The sequence below is a fragment of the Cherax quadricarinatus genome, chromosome 78 (genome assembly GCF_038502225.1).
Source record: "Cherax quadricarinatus isolate ZL_2023a chromosome 78, ASM3850222v1, whole genome shotgun sequence".
Classification (NCBI taxonomy): domain Eukaryota; kingdom Metazoa; phylum Arthropoda; class Malacostraca; order Decapoda; family Parastacidae; genus Cherax; species Cherax quadricarinatus.
This window is the reverse complement of record NC_091369.1, coordinates 7,469,704-7,487,178: the sequence shown is the minus strand read 5'-3', so window position 1 is coordinate 7,487,178 and position 17,475 is coordinate 7,469,704. Positions and strand designations below refer to the sequence as shown.

General features: G+C 39.9%; 1 protein-coding gene across 1 annotated transcript in view; it reads left to right on the top strand.

The window, feature by feature from the left end:
- The first annotated feature begins 4,634 nt into the window (after positions 1 to 4,634).
- Positions 4,635 to 17,475, top strand: part of LOC128701519 (uncharacterized) — a 109,874-nt gene continuing 97,033 nt past the window's right edge. Inside the window, exons 1-6 of the mRNA XM_070101532.1 lie at positions 4,635 to 5,460; positions 6,567 to 6,689; positions 7,275 to 7,476; positions 8,362 to 13,912; positions 14,471 to 14,644; positions 16,559 to 16,702. Of these exons, the coding sequence (XP_069957633.1) occupies positions 4,739 to 5,460; positions 6,567 to 6,689; positions 7,275 to 7,476; positions 8,362 to 13,912; positions 14,471 to 14,644; positions 16,559 to 16,702 (6,916 nt within the window). The 5' untranslated portion in view covers positions 4,635 to 4,738. The remainder of the gene's footprint in view (positions 5,461 to 6,566; positions 6,690 to 7,274; positions 7,477 to 8,361; positions 13,913 to 14,470; positions 14,645 to 16,558; positions 16,703 to 17,475) is intronic.

Genomic DNA, 17,475 nt, shown 5'->3' with positions numbered 1-17,475 from the left:
AAGGCAGAAGTTAGAGAGTATATTAAAGACAAGTTAGAGAGTATATTTAAGGCAGAAGTTAAGAGAGTATATTAAAGGCAGAAGTTAGAGAGTATATTAAAGGCAGAAGTTAAGGGAGTATATTAAAGGCAGAAGTTAAGAGAGTATATTGAAGGCAGAAGTTAGAGAGTATATTAAAGGTAGAAGTTAGAAAGTATATTAAAGGCAGAAGTTAGAGAGTATATTAAAGGCAGAAGTTAAGAGAGTATATTAAAGGCAGAAGTTAGAGAGTATATTAAAGGCAGAAGTTAGAGAGTATATTAAAGACAAGTTAGAGTATATTAAAGGCAGAAGTTAAGGGAGTATATTAAAGGCAGAAGTTAAGAGAGTATATTAAAGACAAGTTAGAGTATATTAAAGGCAGAAGTTAAGGGAGTATATTAAAGGCAGAAGTTAAGAGAGTATATTAAAGGCAGAAGTTAGAGAGTATATTAAAGGCAGAAGTTAGAGAGTATATTAAAGGCAGAAGTTAAGAGAATATATTAAAGGCAGAAGTTAGAGAGTATATTAAGGCAGAAGTTAGAGAGTATATTAAAGGCAGAAATTAGAGTATATTAAAGGCAGAAGTTAAGAGAGTATATTAAAGGCAGAAGTTAAGGGAGTATATTAAAGGCAGAAGTTAAAAGAGTATATTAAAGGCAGAAGTTAGAGAGTATATTAAAGGCAGAAGTTAGAGAGTATATTAAAGGCAGAAGTTAAGAGAGTATATTAAAGGCAGAAGTTAGAGAGTATATTAAAAGCAGAAGTTAAGAGAGTATATTAAAAGCAGAAGTTAGAGAGTATATTAAAGGCAGAAGTTAGAGAGTATATTAAAGGCAGAAGTTAGAAAGTATATTAAAGGCAAGAGTTAGCATATTAAAGGCAGAAGTTAGAGAGTGTATTAAAGGCAGAAGTTAGAGAGTATATTAAAGACAGAAGTTAAGAGAGTATATTAAAGGCAGAAGTTAGAGAGTATATTATAGGCAGAAGTTAAGAGAGTATATTAATTAAAGGCAGAAGTTAAGAGAGTATATTAAAGGCAGAAGTTAAGAGAGTATATTAAAGACAAGTTAGAGAGTATATTAAAGGCAAAAGTTAAGGGAGTATATTAAAGGCAGAAGTTAAGAGAGTATATTAAAGGCAGAAGTTAGAGAGTATATTAAAGGCAAGAGTTGGAGAGCATATTAAAGGCAGAAGTTAGAGAGTATATTAAAGGCAGAAGTTAGAGAGTATATTAAAGGCAGAAGTTAAGGGAGTATACTAAAGGCAGAAGTTAGAGAGTATATTAAAGGCAGAAGTTAAGAGAGTATATTAAAGGCAGAAGTTAGAGAGTATATTAAGGCAGAACTTAGAGAGTATATTAAAGGCAGAAGTTAAGAGAGTATATTAAAGGCAGAAGTTAAGGGAGTATATTAAAGGCAGAAGTTAAGAGTGTATATTAAAGGCAGAAGTTAGAGAGTATATTAAAGGCAGAAGTTAGAGAGTATATTAAAGGCAGAAGTTAAGAGAGCATATTAAAGGCAGAAGTTAGAGAGTATATTAAATGCAGAAGTAAGAGAGTATATTAAAGGCAGAAGTTAGAGAGTATATTAAAGGCAAAAGTTAAGGGAGTATATTAAAGGCAGAAGTTAAGAGAGTATATTAAAGGCAGAAGTTAGAGAGTATATTAAAGGCAAGAGTTGGAGAGCATATTAAAGGCAGAAGTTAGAGAGTATATTAAAGGCAGAAGTTAGAGAGTATATTAAAGGCAGAAGTTAAGGGAGTATACTAAAGGCAGAAGTTAGAGAGTATATTAAAGGCAGAAGTTAAGAGAGTATATTAAAGGCAGAAGTTAGAGAGTATATTAAGGCAGAACTTAGAGAGTATATTAAAGGCAGAAGTTAAGAGAGTATATTAAAGGCAGAAGTTAAGGGAGTATATTAAAGGCAGAAGTTAAGAGTGTATATTAAAGGCAGAAGTTAGAGAGTATATTAAAGGCAGAAGTTAGAGAGTATATTAAAGGCAGAAGTTAAGAGAGCATATTAAAGGCAGAAGTTAGAGAGTATATTAAATGCAGAAGTTAGAGAGTATATTAAAGGCAGAAGTTAGAGAGTATATTAAAGGCAGAAGTTAAGAGAGTATATTAAAGGCAGAAGTTAGAGAGCATATTAAAGGCAGAAGTTAGAGAGTACATTAAAGGCAGAAGTTAAGAGAGTATATTAAAGGCAGAAGTTAGAAAGTATATTAAAGGCAGACGTTAGAGAGTATATTAAAGGCAGAAGTTAGAGAATATATTAAAGGCAGAAGTTAAGAGAGTATATTAAAGGCAGAAGTTAAGAGAGTATATTAAAGGCAGAAGTTAGAGAGTATATTAAAGACAAGTTAGAGAGTATATTTAAGGCAGAAGTTAAGAGAGTATATTAAAGGCAGAAGTTAGAGAGTATATTAAAGGCAGAAGTTAAGGGAGTATATTAAAGGCAGAAGTTAAGAGAGTATATTGAAGGCAGAAGTTAAGAGAGTATATTAAAGACAGAAGTTAAGAGAGTACATTAAAGGTAAGAAGAGCAGTATATAACAGCTGATCACTTGAGCGTCACAACAGTAACAAGTGAGACGCAACAACGGTCACATTTACGTAAGTGTTGCTCCTTTTTTTTGTGAAGAACACTTGTTATATATACTATTATAGGTCATTAACTCACTAACTGTAGGCCTGAAACGTACTAACTATGTTAAGTGTGTTGATGTAGCATTATGTTGTGATTAAATAAGAATCAATGTTATGATCACTTAGGAAAAACTTCTCTCTCCACTGTAGGCCTATGTCAGTAATTAAAAGGGTAAAGCCTCCTATCTGTAGGCCTATAACATACTAACCGTATGTTAAGTGTGTTAATGTAACGTTATATGGTGAACACCATCACCGTGATAAAAAAAAAAAGGCCACCTACTTGGGGTAACTTTTCAATGGTTTCTTCCAGCGTGCCGTGCAAAGCTCTTTATCTAAGGAATGGAGATACTCTTTTTTTTTCCTTGGATCAAACCTAACTGTCTTTCATTCTCTAGGGTCTAGGCGCTTTATGATCCCCTACGGGTTTATAGCTTTACATAAATATAGTAACTGGCTCTAAATTGTGGGGGTACCTTCATGCGTTTTTTTGTCCTCCAAGGAATTGGAGCTTCCCTCCTTTTCCTTGGATCAAACCTGATTACTTACATTCCTACCATACCCCGGGCGCATTATGGCCCCTACGGGGTTAGCGCTTCCCCATGAGAAAAATGTGACGGGTATAGAGTTAAAATATGCTTTATGCTACCTAGTAAAGGTTTTGTATTCAGAGGGTGTCGAGATGTCGTTGAAGAGATCTTGATCCAAGGAATTGAAGCTAATCTCTTTGGATAGTCGGATTATCTCGTATTTCCTTGGCACTCTATGACCCTTATGAATTCAGTGCTTACCCATGAATAATAATAATGATATAATAAAATAATAATAATAATAATAATAATAATAATAAATAATAATAATATTCGCAGGTTTGAAAACTTGTTGAGTAAATAAGGAGCCTACCACAATTCTTCACTGGCCCCCCAAAAATTAACCCACTTAAAGTGGTCAAGTCACTTCAACCTCTTGCTTCTCCCTTCCCGTCTACCCACAATACAATACAATACAATACAGTACAGCTATATTTCCTTTCTGCAGTATACAAAATGTAGTTTACATGTAACAGAATATTGTTAAGTACAAAAAGCCACTAGCATGCAATGCATTTTCACTGCTCCATCCTACTCCTGTAATACCACTCCCCATTTTTGCCATCACTCTTGTAGCCTAACAAAATCTGGTGAACATGTACATAGATTCAGCGAAAATTTGACTATTTAATGAAGCATTGTTTTTTTTTGTTTTGCTAGAGGCGTATTGTTTCCTCAACAACAAAAGCCAGTTGATCACATGAAAAAATAGCTGGTTTTTGTATTAACTTGATTTTTTTTAGCGTTTTGTGAAGTTCATGCAAATATTAATTGGGTTTAAAGCCTATCGACTGATTTACATGAAGGTCATTAATTAACCTGAATGTAACGTATCCACCACCAGTTAAGAGAATACTTTAATCCTTAAAATAAGAATTAAAATGAAGTATCGGTGCACACAGACAGACATTCATCCCTCGGTGTAGGGTTGGTTGTAAATGGTATGATGATACCAACAAACTATGAAAAAAGGATACTTCCGTAGAGTTCAGAACATTTATTCGATGAAAAATTTCGTGAAATGTCTTAGGAGTGATGATAAGACGTGTGCAACAGTTAGGTATCTTTATTCCGAAACGCTTCGCCTGCTCAGTAGGCTTCTTCAGTCTAATACAGAGGCAGCAGCAGTAGTAGAGGTATAATCAGTCCATCACCCTCGAAGACGTAGTTTCTTTGTGATTTATATTATATTAGTTGTGATTTACTGTTATTTTCTTTGTTATTTACTCTTATTTTTTTTTTGCGATTCACTAGATATTATTTTCTTTAATTGTTTAATTTTATTCTTTTAGTAATGAATTTTCCTAGGAGGAAGGCGTATTTATTTTTCTAGTGATATATTTTTCTTTTGTTACGCTATTTTTTCAGGTAGATATGATGGGTAGTAGGAGAATTTTCAGTACTGCTACACCAAAATTTCGCGGAAAGCTGATTCCCGTCGCCAGACCACAACCTGCTCCGATTATCGTGCCAACTTCGACTGATGTCTATTTTATCTGGGTCTCAAAGACCGACAGAAATACAAGTCTCTCCATCGATGGCCTTGGCGTGTTCTCAGCGTTGGCTTCCACCTTCAACATGCAACAGCAAGGGCGAGGTGTCCTCACCCTCCATCCAGCCACCACCACCAGTCGTGCCTACACTAGCTACTACAGCAGATGTTCAATCCAGCTCATCACTCTTGCCCTCTGCTCTCTCGACGACTGCTTGCTCTCCCACGAATTCTCCATTCAATACTCGATTCTTAGCTCCTCCGCAAGAAATCGCAGAATGTAAACAGCCAGTAGTCAGTCAGCTCATGGGCCACCAGTCATCCAGCCGGTTCACCAGCCACCACTTGCCCAATAGCCCAACAATCAATGAGACCAGTCAACCAGCAGGTAGTGAAGCTCCCTTCCAAGAGTCACCTAGTCAAATTTCATTCCATGAGTCGCCTAGTCAGTCCATATCTTGTTCCCATCTCTGGGATACTAGGACCAGTGATACACCCAACAGCCCAGCGCCGACCACTGCCACTTCCACCATCAGGCCCTTCAGAATGCGGCGCCTAGTGAGAACTCTCTTTGAAGCAGCGGCTTTGGAATATGCCTCCGCTCTCCGCACGGCTCTTCTCTTCCCCAGCGCTACCAGTTCCATCACCACTGCAACTACAACCCCGAGCTGTGACACTTCCCCTACTACGCAAAAACATCTCAACCAGGGAAGGTAAGCATGTGTGGAAATGTTCATTATTATTACATTCATGGAAGGGGGGGGGTGAGCACTAAACCTTTAAGGATCGAGGCATCCAGGTTCGAGTCAGGAATTGGAGCACAGGCTCAGTTCCTTAGATCAACAGCCCCTCACCAGCATCAAAGGACCTCCTTTAACGGGATGGAAATGTTCACTGGAGAATAACATGAGGGCGGGGCGAGTACAGTTAGGTAGCGTGTCTATTAAGCACTTGGCAGAGGATCGAGCCTCCACTGCTCCTTGCTGCTAATGACCCAAGGATTTAGCTCTTCTCTTAAATATAATAAGAATGCGAGTCACATAAGACCTGTAGCTCTGCTAGAATGTTCGAATCAACAGAAAGAACCTAGGTTCAATTTCTGGATTAATCGAGACATAAGCAGTCTTGTACTGTCTGTGCATGTACATCAAACAGTAACTAGTTATCTAGGTTATAATGCATCGTTATGGGTGGCATTCCAGGGCGATGTAGTAAACATTAGTTAGGGTTAGTCTTTAAAATGAAGTGACGTGGTCATAACAGCTCTTAGTCTCTAAATTGAACTGTTTTAAAAACATGTAATGGTGTACATAATGAGAATTCTAATTGTGTTATTACCTAGCTAAGTTTGCAGGGCTTGATCCTGGCTCTAACTTGGATTAGAGTTAGCTTCTACTGTTTTACTTTCTAGCCCGTTCCACTTTATTGCATATACCTTCAAGCCTTTATGCTAGGGAAGAGCTCTGAATCCAAGGCATTGGAGTTACCAACTTCTTCCCTGGATGCAATTACCTACCACAGGGAAGCGCTGAACCTGCTACCCCGTGACTAATAAAATTACTCAAATTGTAAAAGTATTTCATAATGTTTGTGTTATCTTGATGCTCATAGAATGTGCTCATTGTGGTCCCTATTATATCCGTCTTTCTCTTTCCATTCTGTTAATGTCTCTGAGTACTTATATATCATGATCGTATCTACTCTCCAGGCGTTGTATGAAGCCTACTGGGTTGGTGGTTCTCCATGAATAATAATTATAATAAGAATATGATGATAATAATAATAATAATAATACTTATAATGAATTTCATTATGGCAGGTGGAAAGCAAAGTGTGGAAATGAAAGTATCCAGCGACCCACCCAGCCAGTGAAACCTATCTTTCATCCCGTCCCCACCTCGCCACCACCTACGCCCGTTCCACCCACCTGGGCAGCTCCCAGGTGAGAACTAGGGACATTAAGCTTTTCTTTTCTACCTGTCAATAAATGTATCTATATGTATTAGTAATTATAACTTCTACCGTATGCATCGTCTGGCTCTTGGCGTTTAACCTGCACTCATGCATGTCCTTGGTTTTTGTATTGCTGAATGATTTAAGGGCTCTTGTTTAAAGAAATTGGAGCTACTTTCCCCTTCCTTAGATCAAAATTGATTACCTGTACGCCGCTCATTCCCCAGGCTCTGTAAGATCTTTACCAGCATAGTGCTTCCCAATGAATGTAATAAGTCTCACCTTTCTCGATGAAATGGCGATGGATTTTTTTTAGTAACAAAGTACTTCCTTAGTCGGATATGAAGTAAAAATTAGTAGGTTGGGTGTATCATCTTACTCTCTATTCATGAGTGGTTTGTTGGGGTTCACATGTTAACTTTGTGCACAGTTTGAGAGAAAGGGAACCTTTTGCCACTACGATCCCTAGCCCCACTTCCACCGCCTGTCACCACCACAACCATCACCCCTACCACTACCTCTGTCATCACCACCACCACCTGAATCTCTCTGCAGTGTAAATATACATATGCAGGTCTTGGGAGCAAGGAGACAGCATCGCGCAAGATATTCAGGAGATTCGTTGCCAGTTTGACCCAGTCACTCCATCACTCAGCCATCAGCAGCAGCGATCACTGTCGCACCAGCCTCGCGCATCTCTCTCCATTCCCACACCTACGCCTGGGAGGCGCTACACTAAATGTGCTGTGACACCATGTAAAAATGCTCAGATCTCCGTAAGTGACATCTTTTTCTTTAGCATAATTTTGCTAACTTTATGCGTTTCACAGCTCACCGAGAATTTGGAGAGAAATTTTAAGACGACGCTTCGGTCTGTCCTGGAAGGCGTCCGAGTATCTTGTATGTCATAATCATATCCATCCTAGTATGCCTCTTCCAAGGTCGTCACAGTGCACTCAGTTACTAATAGTCAGGTTAAGAGGTTTTTAACTTTTGCATCATTTTAGGCGTTTAAACTTTCTTCCACTACCAAAATTACCCTACCAGTACTTCTCCACTTCCTTCTGTCGTCCTCTCTCTGTCCCATCCCTGTCCCTCTCTTCCATATATACTGGCTCCTTCACCTTCGTGTGTTATTGTGACTTGTAAATGGTACAAGTCATCAGGTGACTTGTACCTTTTGCCACCAGGCTACGGGCCTGGTGGCATAAGCTCTCGCTTCACAGCCTGAGGGTCCGGGTTCGATTCCCGGAGAGGGTTAAAACATTGGGCGTGTTTCCTTACACCGGTTGTTTATATTCACCCATCAGTAAAATGGGTACCTGGGTGTTAGTTGACTGGTGTGGGTCGCATCCCGGGATAAAACTGACCTAATATGCCCGAAATGCTCTAGATAACAAGCGGCTTTCTATATGGTAGTATGTCATTGATGTGAGCTAGGCTTGTATACCTTGTACATGTACTTGTAGAAATAAAGGTATTATTATTATTACATTTTAGTTATCTGTCATATTCATAAAATATTTAAAAGAATTATTCCTGATTTTTATACGTTCGAGTTGTATGACTCATACCGGTTTAGGGCTTCTTTTTATTATGATAATTATTATAATAAATATTTACCTGAGATAGTCAACAATACAATATTTTTGTGATTTTAGGGACGAACTAGACACGCGCGCCCTCTGTTTCGGGGAGGTCGTAGACGTGACCAATGGACCACTCAGGAAGTGGATGAGGAAGACGAGTGGATTGACGTGGAGGAAGTGTCACCACCACGGACCACATACCACCTCTACCGCATGGGTGCTGATGGTACAAAGTGTACTTTGCCTATCACTGTCATGTCTACAGATCGGACGCCCGTAATGTCACAGCTTCCTATCACCCCGTCTTCACCATCTCGGCGCCCTATCACCACACTCACGCCATCTCAGGGCCCTATCACCACACTCACACCCTCTCAGCGCCCTGTCACCACGCCCACATTATCTCATCGTGCTATCACCACGCTCACGCCATCTAATCGTCCAACTCTTTCTCTGCAAATGATTCGGGATCGTCGTAGTGTAGTTCAGCGTCAACCTTTACCCCACAAGAGCACTATACAGCATCAGAGGTACTCGACTGTCTCGCGGCCCAGCTCTATACATCACCAGGATAGAGCACCAACCGGTACATCCCAGCGCCATGTTGTGTCTGGCTCAAGTTATTCAAAGCTTACTGTCCTCAAGATTCCAGTCACTAGAACTCAGCAGTCTAAGATGACTGTTAACAAGGAAGCTCTAGGTCATGAGCGGGATGTACTGGCCCAGAAGGTAGTTGTTGGACCCGAGCGAGACACAGATGGGGACGATGTGCAAGTGATCCCAAATACACAACCAGTTACATCACATTTTATAATCCTTTCAAGTGATTCTTCACCTGAACCAGTTGAAAAGGAAGATCCAATTGGAACATCTTCCGGAAAAGAAGAATCTTACAGAAACTCGACTTCAAAGCATGTTTCAAATGAAACATTCTCTGGAAGAAAAGATAATCTCATGCAAAAAGTGTCTTCGGATAAGAATGCAGACGTAATGAATGTGTTGATATTGTCAGATGATGATGATGAGCTGCCGGACTTGAATCGTTCATTACCACCGGCATCACCAATTAGAGAGAAGCAAATACTTGAACCACAGAAGGCTTGCCAATCACTGGTTGGGAAGCTAGAGGTTAGATGTGATGATACTAAGAAAGACACAGCTGTAACAGATAGTAATTACCTCAGTGATGCCTCCACTATTATCTTTGAAGATGATTTTGATGTTGATATGTTAGAAGAAAATTCTAAGGACAAATTTTCAGGGGAGGAGTGTAAGAATGCTGAAGCATTTCATAAGACAATAAAAACAGCTGGAAACACGGCTGCACATGCAAGTGCTTTATCAGCTGATGAACTTCCCCAACGTGATAATAAAAAAACTGAAGTTCCAAATTTCAAGTTACTGCAAACGTCGTCAGATGAGCCAGAAAGTTCTCCCATGATGGAGACGGAGGAACTTGAGATCATCAGATCAACAGATAAAAAGCAAGTTGACACTGTGCTTATAAACAAAATCCATACATTGCGATTGGTGTTTTCTGATTTTATTCACCTTAACACCTTTCCTTGCCCCTTGAAGCACTCCCAGACGAATGTCGTCGATAAGCACCAAGAATCTGCAGATGGTGATACAAGAAACCAGTTCAGCGAATTTGGTAAGACTAAGTTCGCAGATAACATCAAGATACGAGACGATGAGAGCACAGAAATACTTGGACAGCCAAGGAAGCATGATAATTATGTTGTAAGTAGAGGTTTGGAGCAGTACAGACAGGGGAGAGAGAGTTCCTTAGAACATAAAGATGCGGTGAGGTTACTCAAGGAAGACAGTCTGAATATGCCAGAATCACTGAACGTGACTCTTCAGGGAAGAATTTCCTCTGAAGCTAAAGCGAGAGATCTGGCAAAAGGAAATTCAACAAATGAGAATAATGCTGATTACTGCGAGTTCACAGACGTGTCCTCCATCATCTTCGTGAGTGATGGTCAGCTCATCTTTCCCGTGCATGTGCTGAGCGTTTCCCAGCAACAGCGTATGCAGGTCTCGCCAGCTGAGGAAGTTGGTATCATTCACCAGTGTGTTTATTCAGGTCGGGCATGTGATGCTGGTGCAGCCTTGAGTGGAAACATCGAAATGTCTGATAGTCATGTTTCAGAGGTACGAAAACGAGAAATTTCGATCCCAGAGAACAAAAGTTTAGGGGATGACACTCAAACCTTCAAGAAAAAAGATGTAATTTTATTTAAGAAGGATGGGACTTCAAGGGATAAAATGACATATGGGGATTATAAAAGCGTACAAGAGCAAAAGCCAAAGGAAGAGTGTAAATTAATACAAAAATACAAAACCTTTAAGGAAACCTGTAACTCTGAGATAGAAAAAGATCCTGTTCAGGGTACAAAGGTAAACATATTGATCAATGATGGAAGCCTGAATGAATCTAAGGCTTCTAAATCTTCACCAACCCACTTTGAAAATAAAAGTATTAGCAGTTCTTACAATGAGCAGACCCTAACTACCACCCTGACAGATGTTACTTGTAAGAATAGCTTTGAAACGTGTGAAACTCCATCTGTTGATAACCTCAAAGAACAGTTAGACTCGACTAAGGAAATTGTTAGATCACTAAACAATGTATTAGAGGTCCAGAAAATTTCAGAATCACAAGAGTCGCAAAACCCTTCGCTGGAGAAGGAAGAACTGCTAAAATCCAAACTTGAAAACGATGGACTAGAGCGTAAAGAGACTACAAATTTACAAAAGCCACAGGTCAGTGGTATGAAGAGCCAAGAAAAGCCAGACCCACATATTCTACAAAATGATGTACTGGTGGACCACTCATTATCAGAATCACTGAGGGTGACACATCAACCAGTACCAGAATCACTGTGTGTAGCAGAAAAGAACACAAGGGTAAAATACCAGGTTGTGGAGATGCAAGAAAGATTAGAAAAACCCGGTGTAAAAAAAAATCAAGGAACATCAGTCTCACCATCGCAACCGAAGGTCGTGTTAGAAAATATGGATCTACTTCGTTGCGAAACCTCAGCCCGTGGAAGTACCCTACTCACCACTAGTGAAGATGGCGTTGCTAAACACGAGGAACTGGACACCGTCAGTGCTTCTACCGAAATTAAAACACAACCTTTATGGTATCAAAGATATCGTAGTAGTATTATTCAAGGACTTGTGGAAGAGCTAAGAATCATGGGAGAGAGAGAGATGAAATTCACACTTGAGGAAAGAACGACATTTACAAAAGAAAAAGACAGCGGTGATAATGACAAAAGCAGGAAGATAATAATGAAGGAAGGTAGGAAGATGGAAGAAAGCACATCAGTTGTTTTAAGCGAAGGGAATATAAAAGAACGTACAGTAAATGTTTTGGATGAGGGTAAGATTAACGAATGCATAACAGTTGTTTTAAACGAAGGGAAGAGGGATGATTGCACAGCTGTTTTAGACGAGAGGAATATGAAAGACTGTGCAGTAAATGTTTTGGAGGAAGGTGAGATTAAAGAATGCATAACAATTGTCTTAAATAAAGGAAAGATGGAAGAATGCACTACTATTGTTTCGAACGACTGGAAAAAGACGGAAGAAGGCCAAACAAAATTGTTGCAGTTAAAGACTTATGAGAGTGAATTAAGAGGGAAATCATCCATTTTACCTCAAATGAATGGAAAATTGTTTTTCATTCCTCAGATGAATAGAAAATCACCCATCGTGTCCCAACTCAATGAAGATAAGGAGAAACAAAGGAAGTCAATCCCATATCTTAAACCTATTGTTACAAATACAATTAAGATGGCTACGATAGGCAGTATTGATAAGAAATGTGATATAACAGAAAAAGAACCTCATACAGTTCATGTGCTTACTAAAAATAATGTAGTGGAACAGGAGGTTGAATTTATAAGAAAAGTGAATGTTGCACACACTCAGACAGCAGATATTCAGAGTGAAAGAGACAGAATAGATAAAAATGGATTGCCACTCGCTTTTAAAGGTCAGTATAATGAATCCGCCACTAATGTGTCAGAAATGACAGAATTGCCAGTAACTGCAGTTAAAACTGATAATGAAAGAGAAAAAAAATGTAAAAAAAATGAAAACAAAGCTAGTGATCAGAGGATAAGCCAGGTTAGAGAATTGGAAAATGTACAGAACACAGTAGATGGAAAGGATAATAACGATGTTAGGTTACCTGCGATTCAGAAAGAAACTATAATTAACAAAAATGAAGATCAGTCAGATGATGGAAAATACTGCTCTCGTGTAAGTAAACTGAAAGATAATGAAACTAGAGATTGCAGTATACCCAGATCGTACCAAACAGAAGAGTCAAGTAGAAGAATAAACAAGGTTGGAGACAAGCCTGCCATGAATGAGTATCAATTTAAAACCATTGATGTATATGTAAAAGACATAGCAGGAGAATCGAAAACGATTACACCCGGGCAATTACTTCAGTCTGAAAAGATGATTGAAAATTCGAAGACAAGCGTTAAGGAGAAGACGGGAGAAAATGAAAACGAAAGAGAAAATGAGGACACAACGTCCAAGGTACAAGGTGCTTCCCCAGAAGGTCCTCTCAGAGTCTCGTCGAGACTCGTGACTGTGAAGCACGACTCTGTCGCCACCTCTGTGTCTCCGTCACAGTCTAGCATTTCCTCACTTAGCGACTTCGTGAAACGGATTTCGCAGAAGATTGATCAGCTGAAAGTCAAAACAAAATCTACTGTAATGGATGCAGAACGCTATCAACATTCTCATAAGCGACCGCGGGAGTTTGATTCTACTTTAGAGGACTTTATCACTAGGCATCGCCAGGCTGAGGAAGGTAAACAAGCGGTTCACAAAAGGGTACTATCCCCTGTTTCCAGCGAAGCTAGAAAAATTAACAGTTGTGGAAAACCAAACGATGTTGGAAAGAGTGAAGTGTATTCCAGCAGGTGTAAACAGGAAACCAGGTATATAGAAGACGCCAAAAGGTGTGAGGAGGATGATAAGAGTAATACCCTGCTATCTGCAAGTGTACCGTCACATCCAAGTGATACAGAGTCGTCAAACAGCAATGCACAGCAACACTCTAGTGATTGCCAAATATCTGCCAGCGATATTAAGCAATCTGTCCACAGTCAGCAATTGTTGAGATCTGGTACACTGCCATCTCAAAACAATACGCAGCCTTCTACCAGTAATGAGAGTTCATCTGCCAACGGAGTACGACCAGTGGATATTGACGCTGAAGTCACCCAGACAAAGAAGGATGACAAAGATTTTGGAACGACTGAAAATAGCGGAAAGGAAGGTGGTAGCACTACCATTACGTGCAGCGAGATCAGTAACAAAATCTCCAGCGGAAATGATGCCACCGTCACCACCCCTAACAAGAGCACTACCACAACAAACAGCGACACCATTGTCAACACCACTAACAGCAGCAGCACCACAGATTCTAATATAACACAAACTACCTCTAATAACACCGTTAATATAAGCAACAGCACCGCCACTGTCACCGTGGTCACCAGCAGCGCCTCCGGCAGCACTGGTCGAGCCAGGAAAAGAAGAAGGGAGAAAGGCACAATCCACTACATCCTTGAAGTTCCTTTGAATGGTGAGTTTTTTTTTAATTCTTGTGATGACTTCTATTGGATGCTTCTGAAGGACTTGATCCATGGAATTGAAACCACCCTCCCTTTCCAGGAATCAAATCTGATTACCTCACATTCTCCAGGAGCTGTATGACACGATTTTTGAATACATAATTAGGATGTCTTTTATTATGTCAGAAACATTTTATGCTTATTTTCTACATATTGATTTTATTATAACTTTGTTCAGTGAAAAGCGATGCTATTTTGTTGTAGCATATATGTGCTGTCCTAAAGTCTGGTCTAGTATATATATATTATTGACCGGTCTGGCTGAGAGACGGGGCCGCAATTGGTGAATAGGGGATAGAGTCCTCACCACTCCTTGTGCTGAGTGACCCATGCGGATTTAGCAGTTATTTGTGAATACAGTAATATTAATTTTGTGCATTAATAATTGATTCAACACTGACAAATTGATGAATAAACTGCATGCACAACACGAGTATCATTATTATACCCAGGTGTTGCAAATGTGTCTTATTCATAAATATTAATACTAATGGTCCTCCTGGTGGCAGAGGTGTACAAGAAGTGTGTTGATGTAGTGCGTAGCTTCGGGGAGAAGATGGTATCATCCCTGCGTAGTAAGGAGGTGGTGGGCCACAACCACAGTTTCTCAACCCTCCAGCCTGATTATACTCGTTCCCTCCTCAACCAGATTGTGAGGACCCGCAAAGGACCTTACCAACCAAGTGAGTCTAAACATTGAAACATTGATTTTGTTGTAGCGTAATTGCATCAGATCTTCGATCAGAATTCTATGTGATGTTTTAAGGATGGGTTAGACATAAACAGGCTCTGGTGGCCTGGTGGTTAACGCTCTCGCTTCACACGGTGAGGGCCTGGGTTCGATTCCCAGCCAGAGTAGAAACATTGGGCGTGTTTCTTTCCACCTGTTGTCTATGTTCCCCATCAGTAAAATGGATACCTGGGTGTTAGTCGACTGGTGTGGGTCGCATCCTGGGACACTGACCTAAGGAGGCCTGGTCACAGACCGGGCCGCGGGGGCGTTGACCCCCGGAACTCTCTCCAGATAAACTCCAGATAAACAATTATAAAAAGCTGGATATGGTTGTACCTGATTAGTATGAAGCCCTTCCCCCATGTTTACTTTTTCCTTTCAGTTAATAGGTATGAAGTGCATATACACTGAAGCCTTAATGATAATCGTGCACAGACTAAATAAACCGGTTACGTAACCTGTATATTTGCTCGTAGACTGTTTAGCAAATATTTTTGTTGGTGGGTTCGGGTTTGAGAAAGGCGCTTAGTATGGGCCAGTAGGCCTGCTGCAGTGTTCCTCCTTTCTTGCGTTATCCACCATGTGCGATATACAGCATGTGCAGTGAGAACTTGTATCTCTATGTACGTACCTCTAAACAACAACTATCTAATAGGATATTTTTGATAGATTTCATGTATATCAACATGATTCATAAACGGCTATGGATAGCTAGCAGCAATGAATAAACTACTGTTGACCACGATCCTACACGATAAGTGTAGGTTCGTGGTCAACAGTTCGTGTAATCCACTAACGGGAAATGTGTGTGTATTCCACTAACGGGAAATGTGTGTGTATTCCACTGACGGGAAATGTGTGTGTATTCCACTAGCGGGAAATGTGTGTGTATTCCACTAACGGGAAATGTGTGTGTATTCCACTAGCGGGAAATGTGTGTGTATTCCACTAACGGGAATTGTGTGTGTATTCCACTAGCGGGAAATGTGTGTGTATTCCACTAGCGGGAAATGTGTGTGTATTCCACTAGCGGGAAATGTGTGTGTATTCCACTAACGGGAATTGTGTGTGTATTCCACTAGCGGGAAATGTGTGTGTATTCCACTAGCGGGAAATGTGTGTGTATTCCACTAACGGGAATTGTGTGTGTATTCCACTAGCGGGAAATGTGTGTGTATTCCACTAGCGGGAAATGTGTGTGTATTCCACTAACGGGAATTGTGTGTGTATTCCACTAGCGGGAAATGTGTGTGTATTCCACTAGCGGGAAATGTGTGTGTATTCCACTAGCGGGAAATGTGTGTGTATTCCACTAGCGGGAAATGTGTGTGTATTCCACTAACGGGAAATGTGTGTATTCCACTAGCGGGAAATGTGTGTGTATTCCACTGACGGGAAATGTGTGTGTATTCCACTAACGAGAAATGTGTGTGTATTCAACTAACGGGAAATGTGTGTGTATTCCACTAGCGGGAAATGTGTGTGTATTCCACTAACGGGAAATGTGTGTGTATTCCACTAGCGGGAAATGTGTGTGTATTCCACTAGCGGGAAATGTGTGTGTATTCCACTAGCGGGAAATGTGTGTGTATTCCACTAGCGGGAAATGTGTGTGTATTCCACTAACGGGAAATGTGTGTGTATTCCACTAGCGGGAAATGTGTGTGTATTCCACTAACGGGAAATGTGTGTGTATTCCACTAACGGGAAATGTGTGTGTATTCCACTAGCGGGAAATGTGTGTGTATTCCACTAACGGGAAATGTGCGTGTATTCCACTAACGGGAAATGTGTGTATTCCACGAACAGGTAGTATGTTTATATTCCACAAACGGATAGTGAATGTGTTTATTTACACTTACAGGTAGCGAGGAAGACAAACTGTACCGGAGACTCCTCACCTTACACGGATTAGTGAAGGCAGCTGATCTCTTCTGTCACTATGGCTTCCGTCCTGCCATCCATTGTCTTCAGCAGTTCCAAATCTGCCACCAGGCCCTTATACCAGGTAAGCGTCTGTTCTTTTAACTTTAGGCTTCCATAATGTTAAGGCTTTTGCTTTACCAGCAAATAGTTGATGTTTTAACTCATTTAAAACCGTTGTTTCACCCTAAATAGACGAAACGTCGTCAAATAGTTTTTGAGTTATTCACCATTCACTTCATCCTAATTATAGATCGTTTGAACTCTGTTTTCATGCTCTTGTATAATTAGTCTGAACTACAGACTAATTATACAAGATGATAAATAAGACATGAAACTGGAATATTTTTTCCCGAAATGAATCTGGAAAAAAAAGTACCAAAGTGTTACACATATGTCTTATTCGCCAACTTCTCGGTAATGTGTACCATTATCATAGTGATAATTATACAGGTCCTAACTTACAGTCGAGTTGGATTTCTCTTTTTTTTTTTTTTTATCTTGCTAACGAGTTGGGGTTTTTCTTTGATTTATAAACGACTTGCGTTCCAGTTTTTATTTTTTTTTAACTACAAACGGTATTGCATTCCTACTTTGTTTAACTTACAAATGAACTGCTTTTTCATCTCGGAAATGAGGCGCGTCACTTTTTTTTTTATATTAACGGCGAGTGACCTACCTGTTTTTATTGCAAAGAAGTTTCATCACTATTTTATTCAACTTAAAAATAAGTTTGTAAGTTGTGTTTCACACGTTCACACAGAGGCTTGGTACTTGTAAAGTGCAACTGCCCGTCACTTTCCTTAGATCAAACCTGATTACCTCTCATATTCCCAGCCTCTCTCCGTCACTATAATA